Source organism: Spea bombifrons, chromosome 3, assembly GCF_027358695.1.
Source record: "Spea bombifrons isolate aSpeBom1 chromosome 3, aSpeBom1.2.pri, whole genome shotgun sequence".
Taxonomy (NCBI): Eukaryota; Metazoa; Chordata; class Amphibia; order Anura; family Pelobatidae; genus Spea; species Spea bombifrons.
The window spans coordinates 5,896,124-5,917,809 of NC_071089.1; the positions used below are offsets into that span (position 1 = coordinate 5,896,124).

Sequence of the window (21,686 nt, forward strand, 5' to 3'; positions counted from 1 at the left end):
AAAAAAAAAAAATATATGACATCAAAAACCACCGCCGGTGTTTATCACACTCCGGCAGCCGACTGCTTCTCGTTCATGCAGATGCGATGAAGATGGGTTAACAGGTTACCATTTTATACGACTTGGGTGAAAACACAAAAAAATACACCAAATAATTTCATTTCTTTAATGGAAATCAAATCGGTAACAATTCTGCCATAAAATTCATGATATTTTGCAGACATGGCTAAAACTACTGCAACAGTTAACCTGTATGACGGAGCGCCCCCTACAGCAGACAACTGGAGCAACGCAAGACGGACAAACCACGGCCTTCCCAGCGTTTCTTTTCCTGCCGACGAAGCGCGTGAGAACACTTTTATTAAACCTGTGCGTGCCGAGAGCGGTTATACGAATACATTCACCTGTCATGGACGGATCGTGGCCCTTCCCAGAAAGCTCATGTAAAAATGGAAGCTCTCTATTACGCAAGTTGGCCGCTGCAATCCGGACTTATTACCCCGAACGCCCTTTGTGTTTAAAAACCCCAACAAGGGGGGCTTTCAGGATGCCCAGACATGATGTTGATCAAAAACAAAATGTAAAAAAAAAAAAAAAAAGAAAACCTCAACAAGCCTCGTTCGCACGTATTAACATGCGCCAAGAGGTCTCAGCATCCCAAAGTTATTCAAGGATCGTGACAGACCCAAAAATTCTACCATAAGCCTGTTTTATGCAAATAAAAACGTAACCTATTGCAGCCAAGCCGTTAAAAATCAATACTATCTATACTACGAGCCGCTGATTGGACGGGCAGCATAGCCGCGACTAAATGCTAACTCCTGGGGTTCTTTCTGGAAGCACGCGTTACCACGAAGGAGCAATTTTGAGTGCCTTAAGTCAGACCGCTAACCAACGCCCCATGTGGTCCGCATTACAGATGCCCAAACACAAGATTATCTAAACCTGAATCCATTATTACACCCAAAGCAGCGCCTACCACCAAGCACTAGAAAACAATATGGCGCCCTAACTCGGAAGAGCCAACAAACAATGGCTCCATAGAGCGAGCAGAACGCTCTCCTTGTGTTAATGTACAGGGCCAGCGGAGAGAATGGATTATAGTCATTTAAAGTATTTTTGGAACCAAACTTTTTTCTGGTCACATGATCCCGGCCCTGTGTGCCTGTGTGTAGAATAATGGCTGCGTTTTAAAAAAAGTCCAGATGACGGACCACCCGTTCCGGAAAGGGTCTGCCGCTGGGTCCATCAGGAAGAGCTTCTTATTTAAAGCAGGAGTAAGTAGCGACGCTCTCTTAATAAAGCGACATTAAAGCATTCTTGCTTCCAAACCAAAGATCTCTTAATTGTTTATTACGCACTTTATTCTAGGACCCGCCGCCATTAGTCTGGTAATTCATTACAAATTCCGTTTCACAGTACAAAAAAGCATTCCATTTTACGTAATAGCAAGAAAACGAGGGGAGAAAACGGGGGGGAAAAAAAAAAACGGGGCACATGAAGCAAGATTACATCGCGGCGGCAGCAGCTTACGAGGAAATAATTTCTAGAGCTTCCATCTCTCCGGTACAATCCTATTTCCTTATGGAAGATTCAATTTTTCCTGATTTGTACGGATTTCAACCAGTTTTACAGTCTTCAGAACTTCCAAGGACCCCCGGGTTTCACTTACGATTTACAGTCCTGTCCGTTTAGCCCTCCAGCGGAAAGAAAAGTCACTTGGGGGGAGGGGGGTAACAAACCAGAAAAAAAAGGGGTATTTTCTTCACCAGCGAGGCTCGCGCTTCCTTCCGCAGAGTTTTTAAAAACACCTTTTCTTTAGGATTTGTGGACAGGAGGGAGTACGACCGGCAGCCATCCGACCGCTTATTTTCTTTTGTCCTCCCTTCCGCTCCAGTAATTCCTGTAGGTCTCCTCGAACATGTCCTTGCAGGGGATGCTCGCCTTCAGCTTGGAGCAGATCAGGAAGGACCCCCCCATCTTGCGGTGCAGGGAATAGGTTTCCTCTGGCGGCGGGATGAGCCGGTGCTTTAACATGACCGGGATCAGCCGGTGGATCCGCTCGGTGGTGCTCTGAGAGCCAAAGTCAAACGGCGTGTCGGAACAGAAAGCCTCGCCCAGGATCAAAACGGCATCCAAGTGGGCGTTCTCCATCGTCTGGGGGGCACATAAAAGACATATGGATATTGTGCATGTGAGGGGTTAATTGTACCCGTTATAGTAATTAACCGGCATCTCCAGCAAGCATGGCCGTCTGGCAAACACCGGCTGCCAGGGAGGGTGCTTTATAACAAAGCGATCTATGGGAGAGTTGACTCCATATTATGAAGGGCCAACTCCACGAAGAGACGGGGCGACCTTGCATAATGTATAGGTAAAGCGGTCTCCTCACCTATTAAAGTACGCATTATACAGGGCCAGCTCAGCCCTTCTTGTTGGAGAGACAAGTCCGTGTTGGCCCTTCATAATGAATAAAAAAGTTAAAAACCACAACTCTCCCTTTAGTAAATGGACACCAAAGCGCTGCCAGTCAAGAGAAAGTCCCCACACTTCCTATTATTGAGTTTTCTGGAGGTTTCTGTTAATAGCACCCGACATGCTCGCAGCGGCAGGACTGTAGACGGGAACAAATATAAAAAATTATTCACCTTGGATTCATAGCCGGTGAGAAACTTCATCTCCACGGACTTCCTTAAGAGCGTCTCTCTGTCTTTGTCAGCGGCCGCCTTGATTATCTGCGGGAAAGAAATATAAATAGAGAACAAAAAAACAAAACATAATTGGGGCAAAATGAGCTTTTGCGTTTTCACAATCCTAATAGGTCTCTGCTTACAGCACGCCGTTCACTGGGCGGAGCCCAAGTGCTGAGTGACACCATGATGTCATGCGGAGGGGGGGTGTCAGTTAATATACTGAATATTATTATTCACCGGTCTCCGGATAGTCCGCCTCTCACCTCTATATACAGGTCTGTGAACTGCTCATCAAAGCCTCTCGTTGCTCCGAAGTCCAATAAGGCCACCTAAAAAGACCAAGGGGAGGAATAATCAGAGAGCCCTGGAAACGGGTCTGCATCAGGGTTCTAGAACAAACAGAGCTGTTGTATCATATTTTGTTTAAATCCCTTTCCAGCCAAGGAAGTTTTGGGCTCAGATCTGTGAAAATCAAACACGATCAAGTTTGGGGCCTGGGGGCCGAACTGGTATCCAGTGAAGGAGACGCGGGAGGAGTAGTCATGCGCAGCCCAGCTGTCGGCTGAGAGTACTGAATATTGTTACCTTCTTCAGCTGGGGGTCATAGAAGAAGTTGGACCAGTTGGGGTCGGTCTGCATGAAGCGGAACTCGAACAATTCCCGTAGACACAAGAGGAGGATGTTGGAGCAGATCTGCGAGACAGCGATTAGAACGTCAGAAGAACATAGAGAACAGAGAACGTAACGTCAGGAGAACACCAAGAACGTCAGGAGAACACCGAGAACGTAACGTCAGGAGAACACCGAGAACGTCAGGAGAACACCGAGAACGTAACGTCAGGAGAACACAGAGAACGTAACGTCAGGAGAACACAGAGAACGCGCCCGATCAATTCTGTTATTGTGAAAATCGAGCAGCCAACGCAAAACCAAACGGAGAACGAGGTGGTCCGGATAAAAGGGGATTATTCACTTAGCGGAGCGAGACGGGGAGATGGATCATTCCGGTAATCTAGTGACTGCTGCTCAGGGAAATACGAGACCGTTGGGTGTTTTTGGGACTTTTTGGCAGCATCAGAGCTGATCAGAGACCCAGTTGACCCAAAACCAGCGCAGCGTATATCGGACGGAGCGGAGAGGTTTAAATAAACGGAACCTTGCAGAATGCGGAAGCAATATAATCACCGGGGGGGGGTGTCTATAATCTACCAAGGGGCTTTATAAATATTAATATGGCCAGAACTCACAGGCTTTTGGTGGTAAGCCCAAACCCCAGTATATATTGTATTGGGTACCCTTAGAGTGCGAACGCGCGCATGCACACACACCATGTCCACAAGACACGCGTCTATATATAGGAGGATTAGCAATTAGGCATAAATTAATCTTTGTTGAAATCAGGAATCCAGTTGATCCGCACGGTTCTCGGCGTATCCAGCCCCGTCTTGCAGATGCCCCCCTCCCCCACTTGTTTATGGCCGGTAACTTTCCGAGACCCTTGTACCGCATAGAAAGCGCTGGGAGGTTATTTTTGAACGGTTACGCCGAGCGAAGGCAGCGTGTGGCGCAGGTCCAGGACACCAGCTGTAACTTGGATGTGTCAGACAACTGCCACGTTCCCCGCACTCAGAGAACGACTGAAGGTCAGCGGAACGTCGCACTCGCCGTATCAAAAACAAAAAATAAGGTCAAAATCATGGAGGAACCGGCCCTGCCGCTTACAAGCATTAACCGGCTCCATGCCAGCACCCAGGACATAAAAACAGGTTGGTAGCCACGCGAGTGAACCGGGCACCCATCGCTACCTGAAGCATTCACGATACACGGCCGTCTGTCTGTCTGTATCCAAAAACATTTAGAATTTTGTAAGCAAGAATTCAGCAGGTGCCTCCTTATTCAGCAGACCGTGCCCTAACCGGTACCACCGCCCGCACCAGGAAGTCTCCCCTGAAACCCTCGCTGAACGGGACACAGTATATACTATGTTCCAAAAGCAACTTGGTCTACCAACAGACAATCTCGGTACCCAAAATGCCTCAGACCCCCCCCCAATATTATCCAACTACTGCCCGGTCTGCGGTCGGGACGCGCGTGCACACAGACGGGATCGGAATACACATTACAAAGAGATGATTCAACCCCGGCAGAGCGGCAGCGTCAGGAACGGCTGTATCGGGTGTTACATTGTAGCGGTACCCCGGTCGCTAGGAGTCGTTATGTTTTCAGAGCATTGGGAACGGTAACGTGTGGCTTTACAGACGTGTGCGTTGCGTGTCCTACCGGAGAGTACAATGCAGTTACACAAAGCAAATAATAACCTCGTTGCGCGTTTCCTGGTTGAGATCCTCGGCCTGATCCAGAGGGAAGCCGGAGACCAGCTCGGTGGTGAGGACGTGCTCGCTGCACAGCTCGTCCACCACGGCCGGGACGTAGAAGAACGGGTGGTCGTTCAGCAGCTCCCTGGGGGGAGAGGAAGGCGAGAGGGTGAGGGACCCGCGAGGAACGCCCTCCGTTAACACACCTGTTCACCTGGTACGGATTTACGACGGCTTCACCACCACCAAAAAAGCAGAGAAAATACAGAAACACGTACTTGAATCTTTTAGCGCACGCGGCTTCCCGCTTGTAGTCGCACTCCAGGGCCAGCTCCCTGCTCAGGACTTCAATCAGATGCTCGGGAAACAGACCTAGGAAACAGGGACGCTATCAGCCGACAGGTCGCAGGCTGCCGGGGGGCCGCCGTACGAGCAGCGCAGGACTCCCAGGCAGCAGCGTCCGGACCTGGGGGCCAAACGCAGGAAATTGGGACAAAAAAATGTAAAATGACAATAAAGATGTACCTTCAGGAAGAGCGTTGCTCATATTCAGAACCGTCATGAGGTTGTTGACGTCGCTGTTGATGCTCTGAGCTACCCCGGGATACTACAATAAAAGAGAAAAAGCCGGAGAAGTCAACAAGGAAGCCCCTTCCGGTTCCACGTTGGCGACACGAGTGTCCCGCATTTTGTCGTCACGGTAACAGAGTTTGGACGCACCTGGATCTTCATGGCCACCTCTCTGCCGTCTTTGAGCCGGGCCAGGTGGACCTGGCCGATGGACGCCGCGGCAAACGGCCGCTCCTCGAAGAACTCCAGCTTCTCCCTCCAGTTGGGGCCCAGATCCGCATTTAACGTTTTCTGCAATAAACGGACGCGTTAGAACCCGAGGGCCGCCGCCGCGCTCCGCGAGTACGAGCGAGCTCTCATACTCACCATCATCTGCTTTATGGGCATGAAGTCCGCGCTCTGACGCACTCGCTCAAACACCTTCTGCAGCTGCGGGTTGATGAACGCGTCGTCTGAAAGAATTTAGGGGTTAAATGGTTAATATACACGCCAAACGGCCCTTTATACGTACACCGCCGACGCTGGGTTTAGTGAATAAGATGCAAAACGACCAGCTTTTAACATTTTTCTAACCAAATGCCGCATTAGAAACATCATTCGTGGTGCCGACCAAACACCCAGACCCCCTGGAGAAATAATTAAAAAATTACAAAAATAATGTTAACTCAGCCTCATTTGTACATTTTTTGCTGGGAACACTTAATTGTCATGTGACAGAGAAGAGACAGAGAAGACACAGAGAAGACACCGAGAGGCTTGTATTAATGCGATGAACAGATCTGCGAAGGTTTATTATTCCGGGGAGCCGAGTGAGCGCTTTGTGGAAGTGGGGCGGCACCTTTAACCCCTTAATGACAAAGCCCATACATGTACGTGTTCAAAATGCATTGTTTTCAATGGGTTTAGGGACCGCCCATTGCCCTTAAGGGGTTAAGAGACGCGCCTGGGAATTCTGTTTAGAACACAGAATAAAAGTTACATTAAACAAAATAATCATTATCGGAACACAAAGCAGAGTCATTTTTTTGGCCGTATCAACCCCAACAGGGAGTTTTGTTGGGCAACAAACCGTCACGGTGAAGCAACCCGACGGGATCCGCCGCCCCGCGCTCAGATCAACGAGCCCTTTGTAGCCGGCATAAATCTTACCCAGAAGTCCCTGCGCTCTGGTTAATACCGGCAATGTTTAGCCCGGGGTGTATTTAGAACACAGAACTGGCAGCCTCCCCCACGGCTATGGAAAGATACGGATCCCTGCGGCCGCGCATGGCCGAAGATTAAAAGGCACAAGACTCCTGGTGTTAACCCCTCGTGCACATCTGTGACTTTACTCAGCGAGCCGAGGCTAAAGTGAGAAAACTCCTCTCATTGGAACATTGGTAGAGATGATGTTTAAACGCTGCCAAGGGTATTTGTGGCAGATAAATGAAACAGTCACCCAGCAGAGGTGGTAGAGGCTAATATTTAAACATGCATGGGATAGGCAGATGGCGCCGATCTGCCGGCAGGTTCTATGTTTCTACTTTGTGACACCACCTTAAAGCTTTGTTTGCGTTCACTGGGACGGCGCTGCACAATCGACCGGGGAGGAAATATAAAAATAAAGCACGCAGGAGGTCACTTTGCTCTGCTGGAGAGCGGTGATTATGAGGCTCTGGTTGGCGATAACACTTTAGCTGGCAGTAGTCTGTGCATTCCTGCAGGGTACAGCATGTGCGCCGCCGACAGACTCATCAATGGGCAGCCGGCGGCCATAACCTCCGACGAGGGGCAGAAATGTAGGGGGGGGGGTCGCTAAACAGCAGCCCTGCATGTGCCTCGGAACCGCAACTCCCGTCACGCAGTCAACACTAAGCAGATCACTTGCATGTGGGCTGCCAAGGGGTTAAACCAGGCCCAGAAAGGCTGTTGCGGAGATCGCAATTTGAGTGGAACAGCACCTTTAATGCGAATCCAACATTCAGTATTTTAGCCCCCCCCCAAAGATTTTTGCCTAGATTAGTAATTGCATTACTAGCACGTCACATGACGCTGAGTGGGCGGGCCCTTTGGATGTTCTAACCCATGTATTCCGCAAGAGATCAGCACGCCGCTGCACATGCGTAATAACACGGCGCTGGGGCCATTAGGAGCGGGCGTCTCGGGCCTACCTTGAATGCTCAGCATCTGGCCCAGTTTCAGAGCGGCCCCCCGGACCTTGCACAGAGTCCTCACTATCCTCTCTGCGTTCGCTTCCGACAGGAAGGGGCTGGAGTCCATAACGGATTTCTTACCTAAAAAACAGCCAAAAAAATACAAATTCTCAACGGAAAAGCAAATAAGAATAAAGATTTAAAAAAATTTAAAACATAATATTTTAAATAAATATGATTTACATTTGAAAATGAAGAAATTTTAAATCTTAATTAAATAAGATTTAAAATAAAAATCTAATAATAATAATAAATAAATGTTTATACACACACACACACACACACACACACAATGTCCACCGCACCTCTTAAAGTTCACACATTTAAAAGGTCTGACAAAACTAGACCCGAGACGTTGGGTAAAGAGGGCTCGGCCCGCAGGCTTACGATCTAGAGATTAATGGCGTTGCGCAACAGATGCAATAGCGGGCGGCTCTCTGCGTGTTTCTGCGTATTCTCGATAAAGCGCGTGGCTTCTATAAGAGTTTATTAGAACGTCAGTCTCTTATCACATGTCTGATGGTGAAAGATGGAGAAACGTTAAAACAAGAGGCCGTGACCTAAAACTAGAGGACCAGATGGAATGGAAGAGATTTTTATTTTACCAAGAGGGTGGTAGATAAGTAGAGCAGCCTCCCAGCAGAAGTGGTAGCGGGTAATACAGTGAGGGTATTAAACATGCATGGGACAGGCATACGGCTCCTGAATCTAAGGCGAGACCAACGACTGATTAAGGTTTGAATCTTTACAGCAGGAGAAACGGGCGACGAGACGGGGGCCGATGGGGCCGATCTGCTGGAAGTAGCACAAAGTACTTTACAGATATTTCCACAACACGCGCCCCCCCCCCCCCCCCGATGACAGCAGGGGTGACATTTGTAACCGGAGTCATTCTATTTGTTAATAAACAAGTGGCTGCGGCAGCAGAAAACGTGACGAAACTTTCCTCCGCCGCGAAGTCATAAAACTAAAACCAAAATAAAAATAGCTCTGAGGGCGACCCGAACAAAATCAGATCTCATTAATAGCCATGAATCCTGAACGCGGGGGCCGGGGGAGGGTATAGATTTATTCCGAGATCACTTAGAACGCGGAGGGTTTCTATTTACGCACACGACGACCGGATAGCAACCGACCAAATATATCCAAATATATTAGCGGCGTTTATAAACGATAGCGAGTATCCGCCCGGGAGCGTATTATTAATTATTATTATTATTATATTATGTTAGGACCTACGTAGTATATCACAATTTGACTTCCAGAAACAGATGAGAAGGGCCCTCCGCACAGGAGCTTACAATCTAGAAGGCGTATTAACTAGAACGCACGGATACAACGATGCTCTACGGGATCCGTCTGCAAACAGTATCCGTTAACCCTTTCAGCAGAGACCCCGCTTCTAACTAGGAGGGAAGGGCCTCCGGGGGCAGCTTGTGAACAATGAGTTTCCGATTAACCCTGAAACTCCTGGATATAGAGGGGGTCCTTAAAGGGCCCCAGCAGCCCTCAACATTAAAGCACACGATGGTCCAGTTACCTTACAATAAACATTTAGTGTGTAATATAAATGCCCTCCCGCCTCTCCCCCTCGTCTACTAGACTCACAGGACACGGGGTCGGGAGATTCTCTTCACCGGCTCCATAAAACCTCATTCTCTGTGCAAATTATTTACCCCAACTATAGATCTGCCCCACTGATATAAGGGACGGAGCTTTATACACCCGAGAGGGCGCAGGTCAATGCTACAAAGATTACCAGAATGTTTTACGATGTTTACCCTTTAAAGAGCGAGGAGGCGCCAGGTAAGGACGCCGGGTGCCAAATACCGAGCCCCTGTTTGTGCCAAAAAACGGGCATTGTGCGAGTTTAATGAATTCAGCCCCGCTGCGCCAGCTGCCCCCCCCCTTCTGAGGTGATTCAAAGTTACGGAGGCAACAAGTCGCTCCCTAAACACACAGCAACGAGGCGGGAGGGCCGGCGGGGGCCAAATCAACTCCCTGGACGTCAACAAAATAGTGCTAAGGGTTAAACGGGGGCAGTAAAGTGTTCCGGGGGCACGAGGCTTTAATGGCATCTCCTACCAGACATACACAAGCATGAGTATATTATATTATATTATATCTTGGAGGGGGCAGCGGCACTTTGTGACGCACTACTTAGTGGCAAGGCCTTTCTTCTAGGGGTGATGGGTAAAGCGAGCAGTCCGATTGTTTGTATAAAAGAAGGGTATCCAATCTGGCCGTTTTCTTATTGATTCATAGCGCCATCATAGTCCGCAGCGCTGACATCACAAACCTGGCGTGAGCACAGAGTGACTGGCTGTCTGGGAATTGCCCCTGTATTCGGCCCACCGGGGGGGGGGGGGTTTGCACATTAACCCAGAGGTCCGTTCCTTTAAGAGAAACGCCACAAAGTTTCAACTCCCAACCATCTTATCCCTCAAATTATTATTAGAGTTACTATTTTATTTCTATATTTATTTATAAATGCAGGTTTCTGCGCAGGAAGGTGGGGCATCCGTACAAAACAAGGGATTTAATCCAGCGACAGAGAGAGAGAGATCAAGCAGCAGCATTTATAATGTCAGCCGTAAGGAGTGGCCGGGGCAGGGAAAGTTGGCAAGAAAACCACGAAAACACCAAAGATTGCGCAACCTCGTGAGGTTTCTTCGAGGGTTACACTGTAACGGAGTCAGGAATCTGCAGCGCGGTCCAAGAAAAGGAAAACGTGATGACTTAACAGAAAAATCCCCAGGCCAGAAAGGTTTTAAAGTAGATGAGGATTTACAGCAAACTTTAAAAAGAAAAAACCTCACAGATTTAAAAGCCCCCTAAGTGCTGAAGTAGATTGTAAGCTCACGGGATCAGGGCTCCTCTTCTCCTTCTGTCCCAGTAGGTCTTAACGTTTGCTAATCTTATTGTCATTTTAAATTGTCTAAGTATTTCCACCGTCCCCTATTGGAACAGCGCTACGGAAACTGCTGGAGCTATATAAACGTAACCCAGACCTGGAAACATAAAGCAGGCGTAGTTTGGGGAGCTTGGCTTGGGAGAGAGACTTAAAAAAAGGATCCTTAAAATCTGTGCCCTGGCAACTCGGGTAGCAGGAGAGAATCAAACGCTGGTTTTAAACTTTTACCGGCGTCCTCAAACTACCCGGGGAATAAACGTTTAACTGCATTACACGGCAGCAAGGCAATTGCGATGCTTATTGTAACAAAATAACTCCTCTATACCTGGTTTTAACGGGGTTAATGTTAAAAATGACCATTGTAGCTGGAAACGGCTGATTTTTTATGGAATCTCTTCATAGGCGTACAGAGACCCCTTTATCACTCCCATGTTCCAACAGCTCTTTATCACCCCCAAGACCCCGGACACGTTCATGATGTTTCTGCTACAAAGTAACGCATCGGTATTTCCCACCAGGCTGCTTTCTAGGGGCCGCAGCAAGATTAAGGCCGCGTTCATCCACGGTGACCCTCCTGTGATGCGAATCAAGTGGCATCTGGGTGATTTGTACAGCGCTGCTGAATATGAGGGCACTATATAATTGTGAGTGTTCTATAATCTCCTGACCAACCAATCACAAGGCCGGATGCATAGCGGCTCACGAGAGGTCACTTACCATCCGCGTTCTCCGACTTTAGGCTCAGGCTTTTCTTCGCAACTTCGGCCAACGCGCCGATCCCCAGACCAACAGCCAGACCTGCATTAAGAAAATTTACATCCGGTTTTACTTTACTGAGAGGGTGGTGGATAAGTAGAACAGCAGCTCAGCAGAAGTGGTAGAGGTTAATACAGCAAGGGGAATTACACACGCGTGGGATAGACATACGGCTCCTGAATCTAGGACGAGACCAACGGCTGATTAAGGTTTGAGTCTTTACAGCACAACGGGTGACCAGACGGGGGCCGGATGGTTTCAATTATCTGGGAAACCTAAATTCTTTTGTTTAAGGACCCCCGAGAGCCGATGACATCACCCGTTGTCGCTTACTTGCAACTTGACATTTGTATATAAAGAAAAAAGTAGCCAAGATCACAATAATCCGCTCCGTACCCCATCCGGGGGCTTTATAAAAACACCAGCGTTAACTTAAACCCCACAAGCAGAGGAGCCCTTTAATAAAGCGATATCATTGAATTCACACGGCCGCTGGAGAGCGATGATGCGAGCGAGCGCTAAAAGAACATAGAACAGCTTAACAATCCTTAATGAGAAAAACAGAGTAATTAAATCCTGGAACCCGGACAGTGAAACCGGCCGCAAACAAAAGCGCCATTAATTAATGATCAGCCAGAGAACCAGAAACCAGAACGCAAAACATCATCGATGTGTCCGAAACTTAACTCCTAACACGCCAGCGAGCTAACGCTGAGGACGATCTGCTGGAACGAGATCTCTCGCTTAACTAACCCTACATCGCTGCTGCCCCTGCAACTGGAAGCAACCCTCAGCCTGCCCAAAATGCCCCCCCCCCCGCCAGGCCATTCTTTATCACACAGCCAACATGGAAAGCCCAGGTCGTATGACTCTCACAGAACACAGTGTAGGAATATCACGTATATAGAGAAAGGGTTACGGATACAATGTATCCATTAGCATAAACAAAGCAGCGCTGTTATAATCCACGTGAATACTTTCCCGATAAATCCCACCAAAAATCCAAAGACATAAAATGTGATTTAATAGCAGAAAAAAAAAAGCATACATTATATATATAATATATATATATATAATATAATCGAAAAGCTACTAAAGGAAGTTTGGTTCCTACAGACAGAGCCGCAGTCACAGAACGCCAGCATTTAACAAAGACGCGATTGTCCGGCGAGCTCTGGTTACTCGGCCCGCGGGGATCCGGTGCATGCGATCTCCGTATGAGAATTTGAGGTTTTGTTCCTAGATGAAACGGCTACTAATCAGGAGTTACCTCCGAAGTTGGCCAGTCTTCCGATCCGTGTCACGGGGACTTTCCTCTCGCGCGCACGTTCGCTGAGCTGAAAGACATGAAGTTACATCAGCATCCAATCAATCACGCTAAAAATCAGACAAATGAGAAACCTTTACCAGAAGTCAGTTTCAATCTGTATATTCACCGTCTCTCCAATTCTTTGGCCCCATAAATAATTCCAGGCAAAGGGTTCCTTGCTCTTAAACCACAATAAAGAGATGGCAAAATATTTAAATTCCCTTTTTTTTTTCTGGTAGAAGCATCAGCCAGCAGAGGGGGGGGGGGTTGAAATTATATGTTTAAAAAAAAATAATTAAAAAAAAGGGAAATTTAACAGCCAGAGTGGTAAAGAATTCCTATTGCGCAACATCTCCCCCCCTGTTGCCCCCATATAGGTCTGGTGAGGATAAGGAAATGCGTGGAATGATAATTAAACGATGTTTTGGCCCTGACCCAAAATACTCAAATCACAGCAGCCAGGGAGGCAAGGTAATACATGTTTTCTGTATGCCATATTATCTATTCGGTATTTGATTATTCCTCCCCATCAAGCTGCACACCCCCTACCGGCTCTAACAACTTTAGGGAGGAATGAGCAGAATTTAATAAAAGCTGCTCTTCTGTAGCACGGGGTTAATCGCACACGGAACATCCCCTACATAACCTCACGTTTTCACGAGATACAAGAGACAGATATCGCCTTATTACAGGTTTACCTCCCAAGTGTCCCTGTAGATAAAGCACAGTCCCTCCTCAGGATTTCTATCCCCTTTTCCTCCCCTGATGCCCCTCTTTTCTAGGAGGTCAGAATGTTTGCTGGGTATGAGGGTATCGCAGGGTTCTACTGCTCTATAATCCCAGATAATGTGTTTATAAATTAAATTGGGTAAATAACACACGGGGGGGGAATAAAATACTCTCCAATCACACCTCATAAACTCGCGCTATTCATACTTAATTGCGATGTTTAAGGAGCGGAATATACGGGAAAGAATTCCAACGGGATTAGCGACGCTGGGGCTGGAGATTTTTTTGGCAGGTTAATCCGAGGGAGGCTGGGGCACCTCCATACGCGAGAGCTGATTCACGTCTCCCCGGCTTTTACGGCGTGTCTAACGCCGCAGACGGAAGCGATGCGGCCAGCGGACGTGCAGGCAGGCACACGGCAGGCGAGCCTTCCAAAGACTCATCGTGCTTTACAGACAGCGCGATCTTCACCGCACGTAGAGGGGTTTAGCTACAGAGCGACCGAGCTCAGACACAAAATAAATACCAGCTAAGCAATACGGCCGGCTAAACGCGGCTAGGACCTGGGAGCCCCCGGCCGCTGAAAGTTAACCCTGGAGATGCCTGCAAGAGAGGCTGAGATACATAATGACTAGTTAGTTGGTTTAGTGAATAAAGGTACTCACCACCTGCTTGTGAGGTTTGTGCTCGGGGTTATTCTTGGCCTCCCTGGCTTTCTCGATGTCCTCTGCCGTCAGCCCGGTCACCGACGAGTGGTCCTGGTGGAAGGTCCTTCTTTGGCCTGAAGCTCCGAAAGCACCAGCGCTGCCCTTAACGCTTCCAAATAAAGCCCCGCTTTCCACCCGGGACGACCGGTCGGGTCGGAAGGAATAGTCCGCTTGGCCCTGGGTGCTGTCTGTATTCCGGATCCCTGATTCCGCTTCCGTTTGGTAGACATCGCGGCTTTGGCTGGAAGACGGGGAATACTCCATGCCGGCGATCTCCGAGGCCGGCCCCGGAAAGTTGTACTCCATAGTAACATCGTGCCCAGCGATGTTCTCCTGCTGCTTGCCAAGTTCCTGGAGAGGGATATCAGAAGCTGTAAGTCACCTCCGCCTCAAAATCATCAAATTCACTTAGTTTTAGAAAAGAAAAAAACAGTACCCTCACCTGCATCTTTCCCATAGCCGCGCTGAAACGTTCCTCCACCGCCACCTGCCAACTCTTGGCGAAGGCAGGGGCATCTCCGCCAACCACCGCCTGGCGCAGCTGTCCCGTCTGCACCTCCAGTATGGCCTTGCTGAGCTTGGCCAGCCCTCGCATCACCTTGATGGCATCGGCAGCCATGATCGGTCACTGCTAGCCACACCTGCAGGGAGGCAACACCGGTCAGACACTACTCTGAGCTGGACACACGAGGTCCATCACTGGAAAGTCAGAAGGCATAACGGCACGGCAAACGGGAACGGGCAAACGGTTCGGGAAAACTTAAGTAACGAGCACCAGGGATGTAGTAAGTACTAAATTTAAAGGGACAGCAGCTATTATATGCATTAACACGATGGCTGGAGCGTCCCTTTAAATATCCTGAAGTCATTGCATCCTCCTATAGAGGACATCAGCCGCATAGAGCCTTATAGACAACCCTCTCAACACATTGTACATTCCCGATACAAAACACCGAACACTCACACCCTCTCCCCACTAACACACCAAACACACTCACACCCTCTCCCCACTAACACACCAAACACACTCACACCCTCTCCCCACTAACACACCAAACACACTCACACCCTCTCCCCACTAACACAAACACACAGCAAGAGTCGTGGAGATTGTAGACTTGCAAGCGCAGGGCTTTCTTCCTCCTGCGTTAATCTTATTGTCGTCAGTTCATCCGCTGACGCTCCATGAATAAATGTAACAAGACCCCCCCCACCCCTCCATAAGGTGCCGAAAATGTTATTACTACCTCTCACTTGGTGCACAAAGTGACATCACAGCAAAAACACCCAATTAAAACAAACTAGTAACTAGTACCCCTGCCCCTAGTCCTTTTTGACCCCCCCCATCCCCTTTGGAAGTGCTAGGGGCAAACCAGAATATTTCCGATAAAAACCTGTGTAGAAGTAACAGTTCTCAAACCTTAACAAGTTTTGCTTTAGTGATAGAGTGGTAGATAAGTGGAAGAGCCTCCCAGCAGAAGTGGTAGAGGGTAATACAGTGAGGGTATTAAACATGCATGGGATAGACATACGGCTCCTGAATCTAAGACGAGACCAACGACTGATTAAGGCTTAAGTCTTTACAGCAGGAGAAACGGGCAACCAGACGGGGCCAGATAGGGCCGACCTGCTGTAATATTCTATGTTTCTCTGAATGGGAATCAGGGCTGCAGCTTCAAGACGAACAATGGACGGCGGCTCTACTGTAATCTGTAACGACAAACAGCCTGAATGGAAGAACGAAACCGTCTTTCATACCGATTTATGTAACCAGCTTTAATAAATAAGTCACTCCAAAGACCCCCCCCCGATATACAGCCCAACGGGGTGAGTGGCGGGATGGCGTTAATAACATCCTTGGGAAGATTCCTTGTTAATTCAGACACGACGGGACCGCTCGACATTTCTACAGAGAGCAGAACTCAAACAAAACATCATACGAGAGGCGAGCGACGAAGAGGACGTCGAATGACGAAGCCGAGTGCCGGGCTGGTTTATTAAACGGGGAAATACGAGAAACCCGGACTCCAGAGACCTCATTACACTAAAGGAGCATCAACTCAGAGTATCCACGGAACAACAAGAGCCTCTCGAGATCTCAACGAGACGCGAAAGAGAAACCCTCTCAATATAATAATCACAGATCAACCAACAAGAGGACAAAATCCTTCCCGACTTCCATCAAACAGCCTCTGATTTCCCACCGAATCATCTAATCCCATCATTAATATACATTTAATCCCATCATTAATCCCATCATTAATATACATTATATACTCCGTATAACCCGATATATCCCATACATACACACACACACATACACATATCATATAACCCCCCCCCCAGCCTGGATAACCAATCCCGTCCTTATAACCCGTTATATCCTGTACATTCCTCATATTATATATTATATACTCTCCGGCCGTATAACTAATCCCGTCCTTATAACCCGTTATATCCTGTACATTCCTCATATTATATACTCTCCAGACCATAATGAAAGACATCTATTGGATCTGATATCACAGCCTCTATGGGGAGTTGATTCCACATCTTTACTGCTCTTACTGTTTAAAAAAAAAAAACTCAAAAGAACTCAACTTCTTTAGCGTCTCTTCATAACCGAGGCGTTACTTTCCTCCTATTAACTCCAATATTTAATATTTTGCTTTATTAAAATTCTGTTTACAGGTTTAGTTATAGAATCTGCCAGCAGATCGGCCCCCGTCTCGTCGCCCGTTTCTCCTGCTGTAACGACTCAAACCTTAATCAGTCGTTGGTCTCGTCTTAGATTCAGGAGCTGTATGTCTATCCCATGCCTGTTTAAATAAACTCACTGTTTTAGTGTCTACCACCTCTGCTGGGAGACTGTTCCACTTATCTACCATCCTCTCTCTAAAGTAAAACTTAGAATCGTAAGCATCTGTCACATTTTTCCGCTCAGAATTCTATGGTGAATCGTGAGATACATTTTTAGCAGGATTACCCCGATAAAGGCTTGTATGTTCGTTTACAGAAATAAGTTAGATAGGAAGGCGGCCAAACGCAGAGTAACAACCCCCCCCCCGCATGTGATGGGACAGGGAATCGCAGAGCGGATCAGGCAGATAGCACGAGTGCTGCGCATGGACAGACGGGACATATGCGGCATTTCATTAAGTGACAGAAGCAGCTGCCGGGGGACAGGTATGGGGACGATTCGTCAGTCAAGGTCATTGTGCAATGGTTTGTAAACAAGAACCGTATTTATATAAAAATAAAAAATGGCCAAGAAAGGGCTTTTAACACAAAAAATATCAGCCGCATGAGAAATAAAATCACCCTTATAGGGTTAAAAGCTGAGCTGACGCTTTATGGCAATGCTAATGAAGTCCGCCCCTCAATAGACTGTCATTAGCCAGCATGTCAGGCTGGATTATTAAGACTGAGCCATTCTATTGTTTCCCCGCAGACAGTGCTCGTGTGAGTCCATGCGCTTAGAACCCTGATGACATCATGCCTATGAATTGAAACGCAGCGATTTTACGTATACAATTAGAAATATAATTTTATGATATATTATACACATTTACAGAGCAGCGGTGGAGAACGTTTTGGTAGAACGCGGCATTCCAACGATTCACACTTAAATCTGCCCCTCGCCAATGACATCACACCAGGGCTATCTACGCGTTACCGGGAAAGGACGCGCTTTAGCCAGAATTTTTATTTTTTTTTTTTTAAATGCTTTAAAGGGAAACATCTGGAAATTGGGCTCAACAATCAGATCACTTTAAAGGGACGGCGCCCCTACTTTGCGAAACGCACAGGCGATTTATGGTGTTAATCTTTCCAACCCATTTGTGACCTTGAAGACCACCGGTTGCCCTTGAGACTATACCTGACCCTCGATAACACAACTTCCTGGGAAGGAAAATGAATGTACAATAATTATATAATAAAATTAAAGAAAATATATATAACATTTCTTATTTAACTTATCCTGCAGACCGTGCCCAATCTGTTGCAGAAAAAGCTGCATCCAAAGGGATCAGAACACTGATTTAAGGAGTGGTGGTTACAGGGCTACTTCCCCCTCCACTGCTGGTACTGAATGGCAACTATAGCTCCAGAAACCACGGCCAAGACTGCTTCCAGCTCTAATTACCAGCAACGAAGTAACGCCGGGATCTGGAGAGCCTCGTTAGATACAGTTACAATTCAGCAAAAAACTTCCTACACGGCAAGATCTGGAAGTAACTCCAGAAACGGGGTTTTAACAAAGAAGCTTTTATTATTTTTAGGGGATTTTTGCATTTTTTTTTTTTTAGACATTGAAATTAAACCAAATGTCTGAATAGCTGCCAAGAGTCCCAGTTTAGAAATCCATTCCTAGATCTTAGATGAAACAGATGGCGAGTCACATAAGGTGATCCATTCCGAGGAAGCGATTAACCAATAGATTGCACTTTACTCTACTGCGCTCTAGGTTTTTTGTTTTTATTATTTACGTTTTAGTACTTTTTTTTTTTTCCCTTATTTCTTGCAGAATGTGGATTTTGGGCACAAGAAAAAATCCTAAAGGGGCCAACAAGTCTTCTTTTAACTATGAGAAGCGCTTCTACTCTTATGTAGCAACACCGAGGTTATAGCATGAAAGATGTGGATGACAGACAACGGGGTTTATTCACTAAATGGAGAGTTGAGGTTTGGACTCCTACTTCTCTATTCATCATGAAGGGCCAACATCAGGACGTTTCTCTGGCAAGAAGGGCTGAGCTAGCCCTGTATGATGGATAATTCAAAGGGTGAGGAGACTTGAGATACATTATCCGGGGCCGGCCAAGCTCTTCATGCAGGAGAAGCTCTCTGGGTTTGGACCATGGTGAGGTTTTACAGCGAGCCAATCAGAAGATCCCGCAGAGCATCCCCAAGAGGTTCTGCAGCTGCTGTTTATTGACTAAAATCCATGGCCCCCCTAATTTGGGAATATGATTTACTAATCATTCATTTCTGTAAATCAGAAGGGGGAGGGGGATCAGCTAACTGAGAGGGTGGTAGCTATGGGGAATAGCCTCCCAGCAGAAGGGGTAGAGGGTAATACAGCGAGGGGAATTACACATGCATGGGATAGACATACGGCTCCTGAATCTAAGACGAGACCAACGACTGATTAAGGTCTGAGTCCGAGCGACCAGACAGGGGCCGAGCTGCCGGCAGACTCTGTTAATCCAATTAAAATGTGTAATTAAGTCCCCCAGCATCCGCGTGAAACAAGCAGCATTAATGCCGCAGGCCGTGAAAGGGTTAACGTCACGCTGCCAGCCGCGGCAATTCCTCTTTTTCCTCTCCGTTACGACATTCTGATGAGTTTTATTTCCCGTTTGCCAGATTTCAGAGGATCGTCTGGCCGGCTGCCAGCGATACATAAAAGGGCAACGGTCGCCTTCACGGCTTTTATCGCGCGGAATTAATAAATAATCCCTAAAAACGGGAGGATTTACATGAAACATAAAAGTTGTGGAGGCATGTAACTGTATATCAGCAGAGGTGGCAGGCGCTAACAAGGGGAGGACACGCAGGCAGAAGAAGAGCCAGCCGCTTCGAACGTCCTCAAACTTTGGTTTCTATGTTTAGTTCTGTGGCTTACTGGCCAAAAAGTAGTAGTCCATTGCCAAGGACTAGGCGAGCGCCCAGCAGAGACTCATTGGCAACAAAATTACATTTTCAGTGAAAAGTTGGCCAATACCCGTAATATAAGAACGACCATTTGTTAGAGAGACTGTTGTGCTGCGCAAAGAGCATTTAACAACGCGGCCGCTATACATTCAATAAAGCAGATAAGCCTGCAAGATAAATACCCCGCAAGCCCCGACATGCAGGGGCTTCTGCCAGCCACAGGGCAACCCGCCAAACGCGATAACCGAGCAGGCGGGACGGGAGTTAACAGTGCGAGGGCCACGTCCTGCTCCTATCACTCACAGCCGGGAGCCCCCATAGCAGCAGCTCGAGCCAGCAGAATACCCCCAACGAGCCCAGGAGTACCTTCTCCCGGCCACGTAATTCACCCCCCGGCGGGGCATCTGCGGCCACTGTCAGCTTCAAGAGGATCACAGGTACACCGTGCCTTTTAACCCCTCGCCTGCTGGAGTGGGGGATGGAGGGGTGAAAATAGCCCATGTATTACACTAACTAGGGGGCAAAGGAATGCATTACTGTCCGCTCCGGCAGGCGAAGGGTTAGTTAACCGCCAACAGTTTCTGCCCCTCCGCCTGGCAATCCTCTGGGAGGTAGAGGTTAAACTTATCAAGGTCACAGTCTTGGCCACTCAAGACACATGGCAGGGATACGAGCTGCAATCGCATCTGCCTGTGTGATTAGCAGGGGGCAAAAGAGCCGCAGCGACAAACAGAGGCAGAGATCCCGTCCACAAAAAGGAAGCCGACGTAAAGCGATGCCACGTTCTGCCACAGGCCGTCAGGACCCGCTCTATACCCCCCAGCCCCCACATCCCATCACAGCCAATCAGCCTGCGCTGTTATAACATATGGCAGCTGCATCAATACATAAGGAGACTTACATAGAGTTCTATAGAAAGCTTTAACATCTACAGTACAGACATTATGCAGATCCACCAATAGAATCAGTCATTGGTCTCGTCTTAGACTCAGGAGCCGTACATCTATCCCATGCATGTTTAATACCCCCTCGCTGTATTACCCTCTACCACATCGGCTGGGTGGCTGTTCCACTTATCTACCACCCCCTCAGTAAAGTAAAACCTTCTTATAAGATCTAAGTCCCTAACCCTCTAGTTTTAGATTATGGCCTCGTCACAAATCCCAGAGCAGTGCCAAAAACATGTATAAATGCCCTTTAACCCTTCTGTATCCAGCGTGTGGCGCGTGGGCAGCGCTGTACCGTTAACATATATAGTTTACATCCATTAACCCCTTAATCCCATGACTGTCCGTGCAGCACGGCATATCTGGAAGCCCTTATATAATAACTCATATGGGTTAACCCATTGCTCCCCAGTTATGCTGCATTGATGCTGCAAGGGCTTACGGCCTCCCACGCTGAGGCATAGCTAGGCGTACCGTATAAAGCAGAGACACCCCGCGACGTACCCAGTACACCTCCCCAAGGACAGTGCCTCCTACCTCCGCTTATCAGCTCCGGGTTCCCCGTACCACAGAGCTCCGCTAACCTGCTGCTTCCAAACCCAACACGAGGTCCGTACTGTTTACCAGCAGCGCGCACACAGCATCCCAGCCCCCTCAAGTCCCGCCCCTGTCTATCTTTACCTTTCTCACTGGCTTGCTCCCCGGGCCTGTGTCTGTATTCACGTTCTGATTGGTCTAGGCGTCTGGCAGTAAGAAGAACGTGACTGAAGCGTACCCTGGAATTTCAGCCAATCGCGAGCACCGACCAGAAGCTGGGCGGGGCCAACAGGAACTCAACAACAAGTTGTGTCAACCAATGGGAAAGCGGCAGCTGTAGAACTCCCAGGTGTGTCCTT

General features: G+C 47.9%; 1 protein-coding gene across 2 annotated transcripts; it reads right to left on the reverse strand.

Moving 5' to 3' along the window:
* Positions 1-1,337: 1,337 nt before the first annotated feature.
* On the reverse strand, positions 1,338-21,435 carry COQ8A (coenzyme Q8A). Of its 2 annotated transcripts, none has more exons than XM_053460638.1 (15): positions 21,328-21,435; positions 14,628-14,826; positions 14,144-14,536; positions 12,711-12,777; positions 11,402-11,482; positions 7,729-7,851; positions 5,945-6,030; positions 5,729-5,869; positions 5,534-5,615; positions 5,287-5,380; positions 5,012-5,153; positions 3,279-3,386; positions 2,957-3,022; positions 2,649-2,735; positions 1,338-2,157 (listed from the first exon to the last, which is right to left on the reverse strand). In XM_053460638.1, exons 2-15 carry the CDS (start codon positions 14,802-14,804, stop codon positions 1,867-1,869), a joined length of 1,938 nt encoding a protein of 645 aa, XP_053316613.1. In that variant the 5' UTR covers positions 14,805-14,826; positions 21,328-21,435; the 3' UTR covers positions 1,338-1,866. The 2 variants fall into 2 exon arrangements, with proteins under 2 accessions (XP_053316613.1, XP_053316616.1); XM_053460641.1 differs by having other exon boundaries at positions 14,628-14,813; positions 21,295-21,420.
* Positions 21,436-21,686: the final 251 nt, after the last annotated feature.

What these genes read in the sequence shown, in the direction of transcription:
- COQ8A (XM_053460638.1), bottom strand. Translation starts at nt 14,804, where the DNA reads ATGGCTGCCGATGCCATCAAGGTGATGCGAGGGCTGGCCAAGCTCAGC. An exon ending in AAGACTGGCCAACTTCGGAG is followed by an intron (nt 11,483 to 12,710) that starts GTAACTCCTGAT and finishes TTCTTAATGCAG; the next exon opens with GTCTGGCTGTTGGTCTGGGG. An exon ending in TCACAGACCTGTATATAGAG is followed by an intron (nt 2,736 to 2,956) that starts GTGAGAGGCGGA and finishes TCTTTCCCGCAG; the next exon opens with ATAATCAAGGCGGCCGCTGA.